The sequence below is a fragment of the Antechinus flavipes genome, chromosome 3 (assembly GCF_016432865.1).
Source record: "Antechinus flavipes isolate AdamAnt ecotype Samford, QLD, Australia chromosome 3, AdamAnt_v2, whole genome shotgun sequence".
In the NCBI taxonomy this organism is placed as follows: domain Eukaryota; kingdom Metazoa; phylum Chordata; class Mammalia; order Dasyuromorphia; family Dasyuridae; genus Antechinus; species Antechinus flavipes.
The window spans coordinates 555,018,612-555,041,369 of NC_067400.1; the positions used below are offsets into that span (position 1 = coordinate 555,018,612).

The 22,758-nt window shown below is 33.6% G+C and overlaps 2 protein-coding genes across 2 annotated transcripts; both read right to left on the reverse strand.

Moving 5' to 3' along the window:
* Positions 1 to 1,904: 1,904 nt before the first annotated feature.
* LOC127555296 (olfactory receptor 51H1-like) lies at positions 1,905 to 2,855 on the reverse strand. The gene has a single exon (XM_051987522.1). The coding sequence runs from the start codon at positions 2,853 to 2,855 to the stop codon at positions 1,905 to 1,907; it is 951 nt and encodes a 316-aa protein (XP_051843482.1).
* A 10,717-nt stretch (positions 2,856 to 13,572) lies between these two features.
* LOC127557430 (olfactory receptor 51H1-like) lies at positions 13,573 to 14,523 on the reverse strand. The gene has a single exon (XM_051990752.1). It carries the CDS (start codon positions 14,521 to 14,523, stop codon positions 13,573 to 13,575), a length of 951 nt encoding a protein of 316 aa, XP_051846712.1.
* Between the last annotated feature and the right edge of the window lie 8,235 nt (positions 14,524 to 22,758).

The window sequence follows — 22,758 nt, forward strand, 5'->3', positions numbered from 1 at the left end:
TTATGAAAGAAATAAGAGTAATGATGCCATTTTTGTATTCATAGAGTTGATCAACTATCAGAAGACCACATTTAAAATACAGAACAAAGTAATCACATAAAAGAAGTTTGAACAAAATACTATGTGAATAAAGTCAACAGAGGAATAAATAAACCTTTAATAGTGGAGACTAAGAAAAAAAATCATATCAGAAGTGGTCTTTGATCTGGTTCTTAAAAAATGAGCAATATGAAAAAAGGAGGCAGGACATGCTTACTAAATAGACTGATGAACAAAAACACGGAGCTGTGAAAGTATGGTATGTGGTTGAGATGAAGAGTAATCAGGTGATAGTTTTTAGTTCTAACAGAAGAAAATGGTTTCTTATTCTTTACTTTTACTGAGTTTAATGAATACATGAAAGCTGACTTTTATCATGACATCCAGCCCTTCAACAGAAGCAAGTGAACAAAGGTAAAGAGAAAAAAAACCACTTTACCAACAACTACAAAACCAGATTTTTTCATTGTTCACTTTTCTGTTTGTGTCCTTTGGTCTCAGGAGATTTTAATCTAAAAGTACATAAGAATAAAACACTTTTATTCTTCTCTACTCTTGAAAATTTTTTAAACCTCAACTGATTTCACTTCTCCAATTCTAAAAAGAGAATCAAGAATTAAACCATAGAGTACATCTATCAGCAATGACAGGTAATTATTTGTTGACCTCATGCCTAATATAATGCATAACAAGGAGTTCACAAGTCAGATCACTGGTCTATGAGATTCAGCACTGAAAGCCTTTTAGACATAATCTAGTTAAATTATTTTATTTTATTTTGCCCAAAGGCTATAAAGTGTAAGCAGAAAAGTTAGAATTCAAACCTAGATTTTTGGATTCCAAATTGAGTAAACATTTCCCTCTGTCAGTTAAAATTCAAATACTTTATTAATTCAAGAAAGAATATAGAAGGTATTCATGAAGCTCATATCCAACTTAGTGTGTCTGTGAAAATGCACATTGCATACATGTACATATTTGTATACATCCACATAAACATATATTATACATCTTATACACCCATGTAAGTATGTATATAAATATGGGTTCATATAAAAACACATATATACTATATATATGTACATATCTCTCTCTATATAGATATAGATATAGATATATACGCTGGATTTGGAATCAGAATTTTTTTTGTAAATTCCAACTTTTCCACATAGTAAAAGTATGAGTCACTTCACTTTTCATTTTTTCAATTTGCTAATTTATACAAGTAGAATAATAATTCTTATTCTGTCTACTTCACAAGATTATTGGGGTTCTTCAAGCACAGAATGGATAATCTTTTCAGGGATATTCTTGACAAGATTTATGCTTTGGGTATTAGTTAACCTAAATAATTAGATAATAATTCTTTCAACTATAGGAATATATAGATCTATGAAAATCACATGGAAGCATGTACGTGGAAGAACCTTATAATCATAAAATAATATGAAATGCTATGATATCAAAATGACATATAATTTATCCTCAATTTTGGTAGTAATATACATACCATCTCCCTCTCCCCCCACAATAATAAGGAAACTGTAGTGATCTCAGTATTATTTACTAGCAATATCTAGGGACCATTAGGTAGCACAAGACCTGGAGTCTAATGTGAGAACTTTACTAGAGGAGTGACCCTGGAAATTCACTTAATCTGTGTCATAATTTCCTCAAATTTCAAATGGATATCACAACAGTACCTGCTTTCCAGGGATGGAGTGAAGATCATTTGAGATATCTGTAAGACATTTAGTGCAATGCCTAGTACATAGTAGATATACTATAAATGATAGTAATGTTTATCTTCCTTACCTTCCTTACTTGGCTATTTTCACTTCATTTTTTCTCAGCCCAAATATCTACTAAGTCCTGACTTTTCTCCTAAAGAATACTTGGACTATCCTCTTACGGATCTGCTTAGTTTTTATACTGTAGATGATGGGGTTAAGCACAGGTGGGAGTAACAGGTACACATTGGCCATCACTGTGTGTATAATGGGTGATAGGTGCTTTCCAAAGCGGTGGATCATGGTAGCACCAATAAAGGGTATGTATAAGAGCAACAAAGCACAAATGTGAGAAAAGCAGGTATTAAAGGCTTTGAGTCTCTCAGCCCATGAAGCAATGCCCAGCACAGTCTTCAAGATGAGCACATAAGAAAAAAGAATGATAAGGACATCCAACCCCAAAGTTAAGATGACAACAATAAGGCCATAAAGACTATTGACACGTGTGCTAGCACAGGCAAGTCGCATGATATCCTGGTGAAGACAATAAGAGTGGGAGAGGACATTAGAGCGGCAGAAAGGCAGTCTCTTAATAAGAAAGGGCACAGGAAAGACTACACAGACAGCACGGGCAAGGACCACTATTCCAATCTTGCCAATGACCCCAGAGGTGAGAATGGAAGTATAACGCAATGGATCCCGAATGGCTACAAAGCGATCAAAGGCCATGGACACCAATACTCCAGATTCCATGATTCCAAATACATGTATAAAGAACATCTGAGTGATACAGTTATCAAAAGGGATTTCAGGAGCATTGAACCAGAAAATGTTGAGCATTGTGGGCAGCGTAGACACACAGAGACCCACATCAGTCAATGCCAAAATAGAGAGAAAATAGTACATGGGCTCATGGAGGCTGCTATCAATCTTAATAATGGATAAGATGGTTCCATTGCCAAGAAGAGTGAGGGTATATAGTATTCCTAATGAGAATGCCATCCAGGGGTTCTTCTCTGGCATTCCTGGTATCCCTGTCAGCAAAAAACTGTGATGATTGAGGCAAGAAGTATTCAGTGTAAACATGGTATCACCAGCAGGGGTTTTTGTTGCTTAGAAGACAGTTCCTGAAATGAAAGAACATTCTGTTGTTAATTAGGTAGAAAGGAACAGTTTGATCAGGGGAGAAGGAGAACAGAGGCAAAGGTTTTCTTTACCGTGATTTTACATCTTATTTCCTTGAGTGTCTCATATATGATAACTATCTTTCATGGTTTTGGTTTGTCTGAAAAAATGAGGATACAAATAGAAAAGCAGTATCCTTAAGATTTAATATTCAATAAGAATTTATTACTTGATAAAAACCTTTTGGGACAACTGGAAAGCAACAAGGCAGACACTGGATATAGACCAATATCTTACATTACTTACCAAGATTAGGCAAAAATGCTCATATGACCTGGATATAAGTAGATATTTTAAAAGAAAATTAGAACATGGAACCTATTTTTTTATTAGACTTACAGATTTGCAAACAGTTTATAAATAAGGAATGTTAGGTATAAAATGAATAAATTTGATTATATTAAACTAAAAAGGTTTTGTGCAAATCAAATGAATGTAGCCAAGACTTGAAGCAGACAATTGGGAGGGGGGGATTCGTGAATAGTTTCTTAAATAAATCTAAATTATATAAATAATTTTGTCAAATCTATAATTATATGTCATTCCCCAATTAATAAAAGGTCAAAAGATATGAACAAGTATTTTTCAGATGAGAAAATCAAAACAATTTATAACCATATGAAAAAATGCTCTAAATCATTATTGATTAGAGAAATACAAATTAAAACAACTTTGAGATATATTGTATACCTACCAGGTTGACTAAAAAGATAAAAGGAAGAAATGATAAATGTTGGAAGGAATGTGAACAAATTGGGATAGTAATACATTGTTAGTAAAATTGTGACCTAAAACTAATCTGAAATTGTGACCAGAGTTATTAAATTGCTTATACCCTTTGACCCAGAAATAGACTACTTGGTTTATTTTCAAAGATGATTAGGGAAAAAGGAAAAGAACATATATATTTTAAAAATGTTTATAGTAACTCTCTCTGTGATGGCAAAGATTTGGAAGTTGCAGAAATATTCATCAGTTGGGCAAGTAGTGGTATGTGATTGCACTGGAATAACACTGTGTTATAAGAAAGTTAAATGATTTTAGAAAAAAAAAACATGGAAATGCTTGTATGAAATATTGAAGAATAAAAGAGCTAACCAAAAGCCATTGTCTACAGTAACAATAATATTATTGTAAGAAACTGTGAGGTAATGAGTTCTTTTGACTCATAAATATCCAAATTTAAGATAAAGAATATAGGAAGAAAAATGCTTTCTGCATCCAGAGGAAAAAAACTGATTAAATGAAGTATGTATAGAATAATTGTACAATATATGAAAATATATATCTATGTGTGTCTACACATATTATGTGTTTATACACACACATACACTCATATATATATATATATATATATATATATATATATATATATATATATATATATATATATATATATATATATATATTTTTTTTTACTCACACAGGGCAAGTGCTCACAATATGATCAGAAAAAGCAATACAAGAATAGTCTCAAGGCATCTCTTAAGAACTTTAGAATCAATTATCTGATATGGGAGACACTGGCAAAGGACTGCCCAGCATGATGTGCCTTCATCAGAGAAGATGCTGTGCTCTATGAGCAAAGCAGAATTGATTTAGCTCAGAAGAATTGTGAGATGTGTAGTTAGAGAAGCAATCACAATTGTTCTTATGGACTGTTTGTGTCCAACCTGTAGCAGAGCACTCCCAACTCATGTTAGTTAATCTGATGAACCACAGTCAGACACACTGTAACTCCACTCTAACATAGTGATGTCATTTTGGTCCTCTTGAAAAACAAAGGACAACAACTAACTAACCAACCAACCATACAATTATCTGTATATGATGGTGGTTATCTCTAGGGCAGGAGGAGGGGAGGGAAGAAAAAAGGAATTTACTGCTATTATATAATCTGTGTGATAATTCTGTTGTATATTTGAAAGAGATAGCATATTGTGCAGAATAGATTTGCTATTTCATTTGCAATCATCTTTTTGATTGTATTATGTTATAGAAATACTTATATTATTATAAAACAAAGAAAAAAAGTTAAGTAGCACTTGGAATCCAGACACAAGGACTTGGAGATTTAAGTCTGAGGAACACTATTATTTCCATGTTCATTTCTGCAGTTTAAATGTTGTCAGAGAAATAGCAAAAGCAATAGGGAAAATTCCTAATAATTTTGAAGTGTGTCATACTCAGGCAAAGGGTCTCTCAAATTATCATTCCCCTTGAAATACACTCTCTACAACACAACCACTTCATGCTCCTGAAAATTCCCTAAGCACATAACACATAAGAATAGACAAACCTATTCCCCATATCTATTTACATATGATAATTTAGTAAAAGAATTCAAATAGGGGCAGCTAGGTGGTGCAGTGGACAGAGCACCAGCCCTGAAGTCAGGAGAACCTGAGTTCAAATCTGGTCTCACTCCCTAGCTGTGTGGCCCTGGGCAAGTCACTTTACCCCAATTGCCTCAGGAAAAAACAAATTCAAATATACACTGATTTATAGACATTGATATGTGTGAACATAAGCACACAGTTATTCATCTGTAAATGTTATAATGCATATGCAGAAACTGGCCTGTTTTCATATGAATAGGTCACACTACAACTAGCTTTGTGGAAAGGGAAAGAACTACTATTCAGAGTTGTTAAGAATGATGAGATATGTTGACTAGGACTAACCTGGCTACCATAACAATTAGTTTCCCTTCTTTAGTCTCAACTTTCCCACCAATAAAATGGAGATTGTATTACTTATATTACTCTGGTAGCACTTATCTTTGTTCTGTGACCAGGAAATGGAAAGAGATCCTGCAACTCCTCTCACACAATGCTGATTACAAATACAAGAAGGGAGACAAAGACCTCTCTGAGTTATCTAGGGGACAGAATCTATTCCATATTTAAGTGTATCTTGGGCAAAACTTACCTGGATAAAGTATTTCTATTACCAGTTTAATCCTAGTTATCTACCACATTTGCACTAAACATAAAGTAGAAAAAGTTGCCAGATGTCTGACCTTTGGACATACCTAAAACATATCTTCTACAGTGACTGATATTCATCATAATATTATAATCAAAAGCAAGAAAACTATATATACAATGATTGCAACAATGTAAATTACTACCGTGAAAGTTGAAAGTCTGTTAACAAACTACAAATAAAATAAGACTTGTAAATAAAATAAAGAAAAGATACAAATAGACATTTCACTCATTTCCTTTTTAGATATATAGACATGTTTTCATATTAGTTGGATATATTGACCCATTTTATTGATTAATGTTTCTCTCTTTGAAATATTCTTTAAGATATGGCTTAACATTCTGGGATGAAAATGCATGAAAAAAATTAGACATTAAAAGCAAAGCATATCAATAAAATGTACTTCATTAGAAAAAAATATTTATCTTTATATCTTTTTAGGGTTTGATAATGTAATATCATATGGATCCACTTGGAAAATGTTGCCATGGGCAAAACTCCTTTCCACAGAAACCACACTCTCCTTTGCTAAAACCATTCATGTCATCCCCATCCTCCTTGTGTCTATATCCTACTTTTTCTCTACCTTCCTATTGTATAATAATAATACTGTTTTATTATTGACAAACTTCTTGTAATATCAAATATATGCCTCTATACCAGTTATGTGGTACATATTTTATATTCATTTAATGTACACATGCTATGCTATCTCTCTACCATCTTAGAACTAAGCTTCTTGAGAGTAAAAACTCTTTTGCTTCATGGGCAATCATCTTTTTTTATTATATACTATGTGATCTAAATGCTTGTACGACTTCATAAATTAAAATAAAATAATTGTATTTATAGCTTGCACAGGTCCTGGTGCTTAGTAGCTGCTCCATAAATTCTTATCAGTTGAATTATTTGACTCACAGGATTGCTGACAAAAATATCTCATTAACTGTCCATTGCTATAGGAACACACAGTTTACTGCTACTTCAGTGTAGCTACTCATTGCTCTATTCCTACTAATGACATTGTGATGAGACACAGTTGAATGTAATCAACTTTTGTAATAGCTTTTGATCCATGAATTTTCATTTTCATTGTAGAGATGAGACATAGAGTCAAATGTATAAGATACATTGTCAAGTAGAAGCATGTGCAAAGAGCTGGGAGAAGACTAGATCACTTTTTGTGATGATAATTTAAAAAAACTATATGGAGGGAGTAGCATTTGAACTGATCCTAGATCCTAGAGGGAGGAATAAGAGTACACCTGGTACAGAAAGGAACCCAGACACTAAGACCAAATTGAGAAATGACACATTTATGGATTTATGTCATTAATTTGAACACATTTAGAGTTTCTTATACACAAACTCAGAAATATCCAGATAGATTCATCCTAGGCACAAATAAGTAAATGAATGCATGAATGAAAAAGAAAAACATTTTAAATAATTATTTTCTTGTTCTATGTCAATTGCTGGGCTAAGCACTGAGAAAACAAATATAAGTAAATACACCTTACTATTCCACAGAAATGTACAAACTTTCATACTCACTATGACTATAAGGTCTCTCTCAGACTCTCCTCTACAATTCATGGACAACTACATATTCTGTTCAGTCATGTCTGATTCTTCCTGATCCTATTTAGGGTTTTCTTGGCAAAGGAACTGGAATGATTGGCCATTTTCTTTTCCAAGTAATTTTACAGATGAGGAACTGAGGCAAACAAGATTAAGTGACTTTTCTGGAGTCACACATCTAATAAGTATTTGAGGCCAGATTTGTGATGTTTTCTTACTTATGGTCTGGGACCTAATGCCACTGTGCTAGCCAGCTGCTTCAACTACATATGCTCCTATATAAATGTTCTCATACATACAGCTGTGTCCTTTATCACCAATACATAGATACAAATACTTGTATATGAATAAAATGAACTTGTCATGCACGGAAAACAAACATATATTTTGTCTACCTCTGTCTCTCTCTTGTCTGTTTCCTCTTTTCTCTGTGTCATTCTTTCTCTCTCATTCACATTCAAACACAGGTATCCACATTCTTCTGCTTTTTCCACAAAGGGGCTATGTACTTCTATGCACAAATACTCTCCATGATCTCAACAGGAAACTCCCCACATAATTCCCTCTTGTTTTCACACTCTGTTTCTTTCCTTTAATTTCTTCTCTCAAGGCAAAAAGATCTCACCAATCTTTCCTTGTTATTTAGTTGCTCAGCAGTCAATCGATGGGAAAAGATGAATCTCTTGGAATTTATTTATATGTTATGTGTGTCTTTTTCAAGTTCTGCTCTTTCAATCTGTGGACAATTGAAAGCCAGCTATATTTCTATTTTTCCATCTTCTATCTATTAATAGGAACTTAAGCTATATATAGACAACCTTCAGCAAAACAGTGATGATGCTCCTTCTTTTTTAATGTTAATAGACTGTCCCTTTCTTTGTTTTGTTTCTTCCTTTTGGTGATATCCATCCACCTCAGGACTCTCTGTTTATAACTTCTGGATATGCTTTATGTTAGTGAAATGAATTGTAATATTAAGTGTCATAGAAATCCCTCACACTGATGTTTAATTTTTCTCTAATTTCTGACTATGGAATGAATGGCCACATCCCCTTGAAAGCATACTCAGGATTTGGCCAGGAAACGTGGAGTTCAGGACTGAGACCTGCAAAGGAACTTTGCATCACCTCTGGAATTCTATTGAGCACCTATTGATTCTACCTGTTTTTAAGTTTTATGTTTTCTCTGACTCTTTGTGATCTTATTTGGGGTTTTCTAGGTAAAGATGACAGAGTAATTTGCCATTTCCTTCTCCAAGTTTTTTTTACAGATGACAAACAGGGTTAATTCATTTGTGCAGTGTCACACAGCTGTTTTAAGTGTGTGATGCCGTGTTTGAAATCAGGTAGAGGAGTGTTTCTGACTCCATGCACAACATCTATTGCACCCCCTAATTGCCTTCTGATTCTATCTATGAATGTAATCTAGGCATTAATGAATGTAAATCTAGGCATGGCTAGGAGTTATTAAACTTCATACAAATTCAGTTATGTGCAATGACCCATCCCATCCCTCTTTAAAGAAATCAAAATAGATGCCTACGTTGATACTAAAAATGAATGAATAAGTAGGGTCTGCATATGGTGCTCTCTGAGTGTGATTTTGCTTCATAGCTTGATGGATCTGCAAGCAGAAATCCTTGAAGTTAGACTTAAAAGCTAGTCTGCCTAGCTCTGTGAATCAACTCCTTGGAAAAAGTCTAGTTCAACACATTCTAGTTGTGATTCTGTTTCTGAATCATTAGCTTAGCAGGACAAATTGTTGGAAAGAACTCTAAACACAGAATAAGAAGATATGACTTTGAATCCTGCCTCTGACTTAAGTTATCTATGAGATCTTGCCTAAGTCCTTGCCATTTCTCTCTGACACTTTTCTGTAAAATGAAGAAGATACTTCATTCACTTAATTAACCAAAACACCATAAAGATGATGCTGTCAACCTTGGGGTTCTAAAGAAGTTAGATGTTCCACTCTAATCTCTACATTTTATTCTTTATCTTGTTTTCTGAGAAATCATGGCATTCTGGATCTGGCTGTTCCAGGGATGTGTCTCAATATTCTGTCTATGTGATTTCCACTTTCCTTAGATTTACTTTCTGTCTTCTCTTTGTCTCTCTCTCTCTGTTTCTATGTCTTACAGACATACATACATATTCACACAGATGCATGCACACACATCCATGTACATACTCACACAATCCTTAAGTATTTTCCTGGCAAATTATAGGAGGCAGTAATCTTTGGGGAAAAGACTGATTGTGGGTGAATGGGTTAAAGAAGCCTGGAGAGAAATAACTGTTTCATTAGCTTCTATCTGTTCTCATCAAGGTTTCAATCCTTGTTCCCTCTTTAATTTAATTCAGTCTTATCTGTTTGTAAGCATTTCATTGTTATTAAGCCTGAACTGGCTAGACCTAAGCTCATCAGACTTTAAGCAGGATAGTAAAATGTACCCTTGAGAACACTTTTGTTCCCAAACTAACAGGCTGTTTAATAGTTGGTTAATAGGAGCCATTATCCCCATCAAATGCAATTTTTTATAACCACTATTTGACTGAATGGTCAGCCTTTTATTTTTAAAGTAGTTTGAATTGAGTTTATCGACCTAGATAAGAGTACAGTTTTGTACTTTTATTTTTTGTTCTATTTCTTAAGATACTGAGAGGAAGAGAATAGTAAAAGCCATCTGTATGTCAGTTAGATTGTTCATTATCTTGTAGTTATCCAGTGATCAAAGAAGAAATTTCTGCTCACTACATCCAATTACTTTCATGCCTAATTCTCACTGTATTATCATGGGATGAAATCTGTTTTTTTTTTTTTTTTTAAACAATATGTTCTAAATAGTCAATTCCTGCTCCCTTGCCCCCAGGAGTTCCACTTTGCTTAAAGGAAGATTAATGCTTACTTTTACCCCTATTATAATTTTTTTTTGTTCTTGATTTCTAGTTCCTTCTTCCTTCTTCTTCTGAGTTCATTCCCTGTTGCCTATAGTATTTGTATGTATTTTTGTGACTGAAAATGAAAATAAAAACATCATGATGTATATTCTTACCAACCTCAATTTCCTATTCCCGAAGTACCTCATCTCTTTGATGCTTTCTCCACTGAATTTGTTTCACACTCCTAGGTGATTATTTAGCATCCCCTTTCCATATCACATGTAATTCATTCATTAGTTTTTATTGTGCTCTTTTTTGTTATTCTTACCTGCCTTTCTTTTCCTGATACAAATTCTACCTCTTCCTTCACCAAGGTGATGATTCTGAGCTCTTATGTTAGCATTTTAAATCCCAAGGGGCACCCTAAGTGTCTAGAAGGCCCTGATAATTCCCTAGCTCCCAATCAAACAAAATCGGCTATTCTTTACAGAAATTTCTCCTTCTAGCATATATGGGAGAGGTGGAGATGGGAAGACAGATTCATATACCTACCAAATCATTAATGGAATTTCATATGCTTCAAAATAATTTCAAAGCCCTGATTTCCTCAGAATAGTCATTCTCTCTACTAACACTAGTTATATCTTTTTCATATTTTTTGTGAGATTCTCAACCAGGTCTACCCATACTAAAAGTAAACTCAAACCAGACAGACAAAAAGCCAATGAGTGCCTTGCTACACTAGCCTCTAAAACCAATTGCTTAAATTAAATTTGAGGGATGTGTGGAGGGAATTATTCAGATAAAAGGAAGAGCTTGAGAATGTCAGATACTATGACATATCAGACAGATTGTTTTCTTTACTGAATAAAATCTGGATATTTCTGTTTCTAAGTCTCCTTTGAAGTCCTCAGGTCAGAGATGCCAATTCTTGTTTTGATCAAAGTCTATCTAGGCTGTTTTAACCCTTAAATGGATAATCTAAATGCAGGCTATGACCAGACGACAGGTAATGTCTCAGAAGCTTTACTGACTTTACACCAGCACTCCAAATTCCATGATAATAAATGTATATATAAAGAATATCTGAGTGTTACAAATGTCAAAATGAATTTCCAGAGCATGGAATCAGAAAATTCTGAGCATAGAGGACAGGGCTGACATGGAGAGACCCATATCAGTCAGGGCCTAAATAGAGAGGAAGTAGTACATGGTCTCATGGATGTTGCCATCCATCTTAATAATTGCAGTGAGGGGATATCTTAGGAACTTTACAGAAGGGAGAGCAAGCTGGAGTTTGTTCCTAGATCCTTTAAGCTATCTTGCTGCTAAACCATTAAGGATGTATACACAATTCTGAATAGAAATGTCTTGAGAGGGGTAACACAGAAAGAAATCATGAAGTTACTGGAGGACAGAGTTCTTAAAATCTAATGTTTTAATATCCATGAGAAATAGGATAATGATAGTGAATATCTGTAGAAAGACAGTTCAGTCTATTGATATCTCTCATAGGTCCAAGCAAATATGAATTGTCTTTTAGGGCAACTGGGATTAAAAAAGAAGACACTACAGAGGCCAACCCAATGGTAAAGCCTAGGGGGTACAAGGTGAAACAAAGCATGAGGCATTGGTATGATAGATATTCTGAATATTACAATAGTATTAATCAATTATGTACAAGTTTCCAGTCCCTTGCACCAGACTTACCATGATTTTAGAATACTTATAATGCTGATAGACTACACAAGAGTCCTTTGAACACCTCAGCTCAATATTTCCATTTTCTGCCTATGAATTTCAGCTGCATTTTAAGGGTATGCTGGGGACTTTTCTAATTGACTCTCAAGAAAATTTGGCTCAGATCCAAAAGCATTTTATATATTATCTAGTTAAATCTTTTTATTTTATAGAGCAGGGGATATAAGGCCTAAGTGACTTGCCTAAATTTATGTAAGGTATAAGAAGGCATATATATATGAAAAGCCAGTAAGAAGTAAAATACAGGTTTTTTGACTTCAAACTAAGGAAACATTTCCTATATCAGTAATAATTCACATTGCAGTTTATTAATGGAACAGGGAATGTAGAAGATAGTTATGATGTTCATATCCAACTTTATATGCACAGGTGTGTGTGTATATACATGTTGTTTATGTAGATATTTGTGTATATCCACATATATTATACATCATACTCATGGATGTATATACATTTGCATATATATATATATATATATATAAATTCATATATACACACACAGGATATGTGTGTCTGTATACATGTATATATGTGTTTGTATATATCTACTTATATACACATATATCACATACATACACACATATCATCCAGTATAAAAATCAGCTCATTGGAGCATTTCAGTATGGTATATATCTTTATACTTTATGTGGAGTCAGAATATTTTAATGTAAATCCTAGTTATTCCATTTACTAAAAGTGATATTTGACAATTACTTTATTTCTCTGTTCCTCATTTGTTCATTTGTAAAAACAGAAAAATAATCTTTGTTCTGCCTACTTCATAGTATTATTCAGGTTCTTCAAATGCAGAACAAATTCCTTTCAAAGATATTCTTGCCAGGATTTATGCTTTATTCAATAGTAGACCTAGATAATAATCCTTTCCACTGTAGGAATCTACAAATCTATGAAAATCACATGGAACCATGTATATGTAAGATCTTTATAATCATAAAATGATACATAAATTCAGTAATATTGGGATAAATTCTGATAGCAATCTCTTTATTCATTCCCCTTTAATTGTCCAAATCAATCAGTAGTTTCAGTATTATTTACTTGATACAAATAAGAACCAATAGATGGCCCAGTAAATAGAGTACTCAGCCAGGAGTCAGAAAGACTTGAATTTAAAATATGGTTTCAGATCCAGCTATGTGACTCTGGACAAGGCACTTCTGTTTTTTTTTTTTTTTTTATTTTCCTCAAATGCAAATTGGATATTATGATAGCACTTACCTTCCAAGGATACTGTAAGGATTATTTAAAATAATATTTCTAAAGCTCTTAGCCCAATGCCTAGCATACAGCGGGTATGATACAAAGGTTTATTGCTTTTTCTACCCTAACCCCTCGTCTACCCTACTCAGTATTATCATTCACCTTCCCAGTCCAAGCATCCACTAAATTGTGCTCTTTCTTCTAAAGAATACTTGGACTATCCTCTTACGAATCTGCTTAGTCTTTATACTGTAGATGATGGGGTTAAGCACAGGTGGGAGTAACAGGTACACATTAGCCATCAGTGTGTGTACAATGGGTGACAGGTGCTTTCCAAAGCGGTGGATCATAGTGACACCAATAAGGGGTACGTAGAAGAGTAGCACAGCACAGATGTGAGAGAGACAGGTATTGAAGGCCTTGAGCCTCTCAGCCCATGAGGCAATCCCCAGCACAGTCTTCAAGATGAGTACATAAGAGAAAAGAATAATAAGGGCATCCAATCCCAGAGTAAAAATAACAATGATAAGGCCATAAAGAATATTGACACGTGTGCTAGCACAGGCAAGTCGCATGGCATCCTGGTGAAGACAATAAGAGTGGGAGAGGACATTAGAGCGGCAGAAAGGCAATCTCTTGATAAGAAAGGGTACAGGAAGGACTACACAGACAGCACGGGCAAGGACCACTATTCCAATCTTGCCAATGACCCCAGAGGTGAGAATGGAAGCATAACGCAATGGATCCCGAATGGCTACAAAGCGATCAAAAGCCATGGACACCAACACTCCAGATTCTACCACTCCAAACCCATGGATAAAGAACATCTGAGTGATGCAGGCATCAAAGGGGATTTCAGGGGAATTGAACCAGAAAATGCTGAGCATAGAGGGCAAGGTGGACATGGATAGACCCACATCAGTCAGTGCCAAAATGGAGAGGAAATAATACATGGGCTCATGGAGGCTACTATCCAGCTTGATAATGGATAAGATGGTTCCATTGCCAAGAAGAGTGAGAGTGTAAAGGAGCCCCAATGGGAATGCCATCCAGGGGTTTTTCTCTGGCATTCCTGGTATTCCTGTCAGCAAAAAACTATGATGATGGATGTGAGAGGCATTCCAGGTATGCATGGTATCAACAGCAGGGGATTTCTTTGCTTAGGAGACAGCTCCTGAAATGAAAAAAACATTCTCTTATGGGATAGGTAGAAAGCTACAGTTAAGTCAGGGCAGAGGGGGAAGAGAGACAAGTTTTTTTTTTTTTTTTTTTTTTTTTAACCCTGATTTTACCTCTCATTTCCTTGGGGATCTCAAATATGGTAACTAATTTTTTTTTTTTGGTTTTGGTTTGTTTGTCTGCAAAAATAAGAATACAAATAGAAAAGAGTAACCTTAAGAGTTAAATAATACCAGAATCCAGACATACAGTAAGTTGGAAGTATGTAATACTGAGGATATACTAACTCAAAACATCCTTCCCCTTTAAAAACACTCCCTAAAAACATACATATATTTTATACTCTTGAAAATTTCCTAAGCACTTAAACCCATATTATTATATAAACATATTCTATACATATATTAATATGGTTATTAATTCAAATAATTCAATATATGTTCAATTCCAAGCATTTGCTATGTGTGAACATAAATACACAGTGATTCCTCTATAAATGTCATTACTAATTTATGGAAACTGTCCAGTTTTCATATGGATAAGTCACACTACCATTACTGCAGAAATGTAAAGAACTATTCAGAGGTATCAAGAATTGTAGAGAGCCAGAACTCTGGGGAAGTATATTTGAAACAAGGTGTTAACTCAATGAAATTGATGAGATGATTGTTCTCTAGTTCATATATATTCTTAGTACTTAGTATGGTGTTGTAATGGTTCTCTAAGTTCACATATTATCAGTATGTTGTAATCATGTGATTACAATAAGCTCTATTAGAGTTAACATGGATTGGAAGAGATATATTCTATCTTGGACTATCCCCATGGTGGTTCTCCTGCCTCCTGCACTACTGGGGAGACTGGCAGACTGGCAGACTACTGGAAGTAACTGAAGATAGTCAGTCAGACTGAGTCAGACTACTGTAAGAGAAGATGGAGCAGACTGGTTCAGACTGGGAGACTGAAGGAGACAATAAAGACTTTGAACTTTATTTCTGACTATTCTCCTGTTGATTATTTTGCTGAGACCAAGGCTGATCCCAAGATCCTTCAGAAAGCTTGTCTGGACATTACAAAGAATGATGAGATATATTGACTCTGACTAACTTTGCTACCATGACAATTAACTTCTCTTCTTTGACCTTGACTATCAATAAAATGGGAGTAGTATTATTTATACTACTTCAGGACTCTGCTAATCCCTGTCTTCATTATCTGACCAAGAACTGGACATGTGTACTGGTATCTCCCTCATACCATTTTGATCACCAGTCCAAGAAGGGAAGGAATGAGTCTCCTGAGTAACTTAAGGGAGAGAATCTACTCAGTATTTAGGTAAATTTATCTGGGTGAAGGTGAGTTCTCAGATAAGCCTGTCTTCTACAGTTTGAACCCAGTAATCAATCATATCAATTTTGAATATAAAGCAGGATGAGGTACTGGAAATCTGACCTTTTGATGTATCCTATCTATCTTTTTTACAGTGATTGATATTCAAATCAATATTATCTTTGTTATTATCTTTGCTAGTAATCAGGAGCAAAAAAAATACACAATGATCACAACAATGCAAATAATGGAAAACTGAAATTTTCTGTTGCAAGATTACAAAGAATAAACCAAGAGCTAAAGAAAAGCTATGAAGCTTTGCATACATTTCCATGATGTTTTGATCTATTTTATTTATTGTTTTCATAATTTTTTTCTTAAAATATTCTTTGATACATGGAATAGCCTGAGGAAAATTTGGGCAAATTAAAAACACATGCTAATAAAACTTATTTTATTAGAAAAGTAATTATTTTGATTTTTTAAAGAGCTTAACTATTTGATAGTATATGACTCTATTCAAAAACTGTTGTCATGGTCAAAACTCCCTTCCATGAAAACCACTTTTTAGTTGCTTAAAACCATTTGTGCCATCTCCATTTTTCTAGTGTCCATGCCCCACTTTTCTCTCCTCTTCTATTTTAGAATATTTGTTCTATTATTAAGAAATTTCCTATAATTTTAAATACATGCCACCTCATGCCAATTATTTTGTACATACTTTACATTAATTTATGTGAACACATGCTACTCTAGCTCTCCAACATCTTAGAACTAAACTTCCTGAAGGTAAGGACTCTTTTACTTTGTATTCATACTACCTACCATAAGTTCTAATTCTTCGTAGTTGCTCCATACATTCTTTTCAGATTGATTACTTGATTCACAGAATTGCTGAGAGAAAAAATATCTCATAAAATGTCAATTGCTATAGGAATGCGAATCACTGTTACTTAATGCAACCTCCCTGTCCCCTATTCCTATTAATGGCTTTGTGATGAGACACAGTTGAATATGATAATGGCTTTTCATTCTCATTATAGAGATGAGATATAGATTCAAACTTATTATGTGTCATTTGTAAGCAGTGGTGAAATAAATACAAGTAAATGCACATTGCTCTTTCATAGAAACATGCAAATGTTCATATAGATATATAGTTATGTCTATAAGGACAGTTTCAGACACTCATCTACATTTCATGCTCAAACAAATAAACTTATTCTGCATTTTTTATCAGGAATATATACTAGTACCTGAATGAAATTGTCATATGCAGAAAAGTATGTTCTTTGTCTTCCTCCCTCTCATGTTCCCTCTCTTCCTCTATCTTGTCTGTCCTTCTATTTGCTCCTTTTGTCCTTTTCTGTGTATGTCTATCTCTGCCTTTCCCCCATCTTTGTATCTCCCTGTTTCTGTCTCTCATTCATCCTCACTTATGTTTGTTGTTATCCTTCAGTTATGCTGACTCTTCACAATCCTATTTGGAGTTTTCTTCACAAAAATACTGGAACAGTTTGCTATATCCTTTTTAAGTTCATTCTATAGATGAGGAAGTTGAGATAAACAGGATTAAGTGACTTGTCCAGGGTTACAAAGTTATTAAGTGTCTTAGGTCAGATTTGAACTCAGGGAGTTGAGTTTTCCTTACTTCAGAACTAGTGCTCTATCCACTATTTCACCAGGGTGCCTACATATTCTTCCAATTCTTCAAAAAGGGATTTATGTACTCCTATGTATAAATACTCTCCTATACAATAAAAGGAACATTTCCTTGCACCTTTCCTTCTTACTCTCACACTCTACCTCTTTCCTTTCCTGATAATTCCTCTTCCCAATATTGCTTTGTTATTTATTTGCTCAATGGAAAACAAACCTCTGAGGGTTATTTGTCAATTATGCTTTTCAGGTTCTTTTGCTCTTTCAATATGTAGGTAATTGAAAGCCTCTACCTTGCCAAAAGTTTTTTTTTTTTTATCTTTAATATTCTATCCATTCAAAGAAGCTTAATCTCTACAACCAAGCCAACCTTCAACAAAAGTTTCTTTCTTTTTAAGTGTTACCAGACCATACCCTTCTTTGATTTGTTTCTTCCTTTTGATGATACCTCCCATTTGAGGGCTCTGTCATCCATTTATAGATACACTGAATTTTAGCCAAGTAAATTGGAAATTACTAAGTGCCATAGAAATTCCTTATCCAGAGGATTTTAAGTTTTTGTCTGATCTCTGATTTCTGAATGGATGATCATATTCCTTTGAAAGGAAACCAAGAGACAGGTGGTGCTGGATTCAAACTGAGAGCTGAAAAAGAACTTTTCATTCCCTTTAGTATTCTGTTGAGTAAATAATCATTGACTCTAACTACTCACATATAAATCTAGGTATACCTAGATAGTCACCCAAAAAACTTTTTTGAACTTCATATAAATTCAATGGAGTGATCAATCCCATCCCTCTTCAGCTAACTAGCTAAATGAATTCATACATATATACTTTCAAAATGAATAAGTGGGATATACATGTGGTAAACTCTGAGTGTGATAATCTATCATTGTAGGACAGAGGAGAAAACAGAGAGCCTTGAGTTGAGATTTAGCAGATAGGAAGTGTGTATTCCCATGAAACAATTCCTTACAAAACCCTAGTTCAACCTTGTGATTTATATTTCTGTGACTTAATTGTTTGCTTAGCAGGATGAATTAATGGAAAAGAGCTCTAGACACAGAATAAAAAGATATGATTTTGAATCCTGTCTATGTCCTAGACCAGTTATAGGACTTTGGAATAAATGAAGATGATATTTCAATCATTTAACTAACTATAATGCTCTAGAATAGTGCTCTGTCAACCTTAGAGCCCTAAAAAAGTGAGATATTCCACTATAATCTCTATATTTCATCCTTTATATTCTTCTCAGTGAAGTCACAATATGCTGACTCTCATCCAGGTTCTGGCTGACACATCCAGAAATGTGTCTCAGCAATTTGTCTACCTGTTTAAATATTTTCTTATGAGTTTTGTCATAGAGAAACTTGTGCATATACAAACATATTTTCACAGTTCCTGGACATTTTCTCGGTAATTCACAGGCAAAAGTAATCTTCTGGGACAAAAGGAATTGTTGTTGGGGAAAGGAAAGAAGGAAAGAAGAGAGCAAATTTGGATAATAATTCCTTGACATGTACATTTTTTAGTTATTAACTTTTAACTGGATAATACTAAGTTCAACAGTGTTTCAGAATTTAGTAAAATGTACCTTTGGGGTCAATTTTGTTCTGAACTAACTGGCTATTTATTTAATTATTATTATTATTATTAGGATCCATTAAACCATCAAATGCAATTTATCATAGCTACTGTTTGCTAGCCACAGAGTGGATGGTTAACATTTCATTTTAAAAAGTTAGTTGAATTGAGTTTATTGATCTAGATAAAACACTTGTAATTTTTGCTTATTTGTTCTAGTTCTTAAGGCATCGAAAGGAGAAGGATGACAAAAGCCAACTAGGTATTTGATTATTCATTACCTTATATCTATCTATCTATCTATCCCAAAGGACAATATTCTGCTCAATGCACTTAATCAATGTGAAATCTAATTCTCACTGGATTATTGTGGCCTGAAATACCTAGAAAAATAAAAGTATTTTGTAAATAGCCAGTTTTTTTCAGAAGTTCATACCTTTGCTCACAGAAAGTATGTCTGTTTTTGCCACATTCTAATTTTTTTGACTTACAATTTCTTCTCCTTCCTTCTTTTTTCTTTATACCCTTTTAGCAATAATATTTGTATGTGTTTGTGACTGAAAATAAAAATAAAATCATGATGTATGTTTTCAGCAACTTCAATTCCTTATCCCTCATTTCCTTGATTCTTATTTCACTGAATTCACTTCATATTCCTAAGTGCTTCTTCAGTATCTTCTCCTACTGCATGTTACTCATAATTAGTCTGTATTGTGTTCTTTTTCTGTTATTCTTACCTGCCTTTCTCTTCTTGATAGGATTCCACTTCTTCCCTGACCAAAGTGCTGGCACTGAGTTCTTATACTGCCATTTTAAATCTCATGGGTCACCTTAAGCCTCCAGGGAGCCCTGATGATTGCCTAGATCCCTATTAAACAAAATGGGTTGTTTTTTACAGAAATTTCTTTTTCTAGTATATATGAGAGGGGTGGAGGCCAATAGTCAAACTCATATATGTGCTAATTAATTAAAGGAATTTCAGATACTTCAAAATAATCTCATAGCCTTTATCCATTTATGAAGTCACAATCTTCTCTCACCAGGGATAACTTCTATTTTCTCACCCAAAAACAAACAAACAAATATATGAATCATTTGGAAAATACTCTTTCCTCTGATGTGTACATATTGCACATTTATATTGCCTTTCTGTATTTATTCTATTATGTTTTATGTAATATCTGTATAAATCCCAACTAATCAATGGAATTCAACAAAATTCATTAAACATTTATTAAAAACATTTTGTTGATACGATGGACAACAGCTAGAAGTGTAATTAGGAAGAGCTGAAGTCTAATTTGCACTTGGGCATTTTCTATTTGAGTAATCTTGTTCAAGTCATTTAACCTCTGTTTGCCTTGTTTTTCTCATCTATAAAATGAGGACAATAATAGCAATTACCACCTAGTGCTGTTTTGTGAATTAGATAGGTAACATGTCTAAAGTGCTCAGCAAGCCTTTATGTATTATATAAATGCTATTATTTTTCATGCTTTGTCATTGTCATCACCATTATTACCTTTATCTTCATCATCATCATTATCATCCTCATGTGTTGAGTAATGTGCAAAGTGCTAAAAATGTATTTCTCGTCAACTAGTGATTGAATTCTAAGGGAAGAAAGAGGATTAATTAAAGATGGGGACAATCAGGGAAATTAAGTCAGAAGGAATTCAGCAAACAAAAAGGAAATGAAGAACACTAAGCATAGCTGGAACAAAGTCATAGAGGCTGGGAAACGATAGGACATTTTAAAGGTGGCAATTAATTTCAACAAGTATTGTTAAATTCTAATTTTATATAGGACACTGTGTTGAAGGATGGAGGTAGAAAAATATTTAACATTAAAATTTGCTCCAAAGAACTCCAAAGAAATAGCTATTACACAAAAGTCATATATTAATGATGTGAATAAATCTAGGAAAAAATAATAATATGATAAAGAAAAATTAATTTCATGTATAACAAGGTTGGGAGAGAATCTAAGTCTTATAGTAGATTGAAAGCTTTAATAAGTGAAAATTGAAAATGGCAGTCTAAAATGGCAAATCAATACTATAAAAGGTTAAAATATTTAAAAAGTATGAACTCCAGAATAAGAAACAATTTTGCTGTGTTTGGTCAGAACATGTCTTAAGCTTTCAGTTTTGATTGCCACATTCTGTTTAATTAAAAAAAATCATTTAGCATTCACTTAAAAATGATTTCTAAATTATCAGTCTCCCTAATAAGCCCTCCCTAACCCATTGAAAAAGCAATAAAAAGAGTAACTGTGCATGCAAAATCATGTAAAATATTTCTGAATTAACTATTGCAAAAAAAAAAAAAGGAAGTGGAAAAATATGCTTCAATATGGACTCAGACTCTATCAGTTATTTCTGTGGGAGTGGAAAGAATTTTTCATCATATGTCTTTCAGCACTGTGTTGGATCATTACATTACAAAGAATAACCAAGTCATTCACAGTTGATTATCTTATAATATCATTTTTACTATGTACAATATTTTCATGATTTTGATGACTGCACTTTGCATGAGTTCCTATAAATCTTCAGATTTTTCTGAAAGCATCCTGCTTTAACTTTTTACAGCACAATAGCATTCCATCACAATTATATCCACAATTTGTTCAGTTATTTTTTAATTGATTTTTAATTAATCACAATTAATTAAGAGGATGGCATCCTCTTAATTTCCATTTCTTTGCCATCACAAAAAGAGCTGTTACAAATATTTTTATGCACAAGGGTTCTTTTGCTTTTCCTTTGATCTCTTTAGTATTCAGATTTTAGCAGTGGTACTGCTGACTTAAAATGTATGCGCAGTTTTATAGCCCTTTCCAATTCTTTATAGTTTTCATAGTTGCAAATTGTTCTCCAAAATGATTGGATTAGTTCACAATTCCATTAATAATATATTAGTGTCCCAATTTTTCCATATACCCATCCAATATTTATCACCTTTTTCTGTCATATTAGCTGATAGGGTAGGTGTGGGATTGTCTTGGCAGAGAGATTTCAAGTGGTTTTAAGTGGAATTTCTCTTTTTATCTCTTACTCCTGGACTTTGTTAGGATTATGTAGAAATGCTGATCATTTGTGTGTGGGTTTTTTATGTCCTGCAACTTTGTCAAAGTTGTTAATTGGTTCAACTAGTTTTTTTAAATTGATATTATTCATTATTTTAAGGAAAATTCCATTTGCTTCTGTTTTCTAGTGCTTTTTAATAGGAATTAGTCTTGTATTTTTTCAAAATGCTTTTCTGCATTACTGAGATAATTATATGATTTTTAAAATTAATTGAATATATATGCTGTTAGTTTTCCTACTATTCAACCATTTTTGCATTCTTAATATAAATATCACCTAGTCAGAGTATATAATCATCACGATATATTGGTGTAATCTCCTTGATAATATTTTGCTTAAAATTATTGCTTAGGAAACTTGATCTATAGTTTTCATCCTCTGTTTTCTCTCTTCTGTTTGAGATATTAGCAATATATTTATGTTATAAAAGGAAGTTGGTAGAACTCCTTTGCCTATGTTTTCAAATAATTTTTGTAGCATTGGAATTACTTGGAATTCACTTGTGAATTCATCTAGTCTT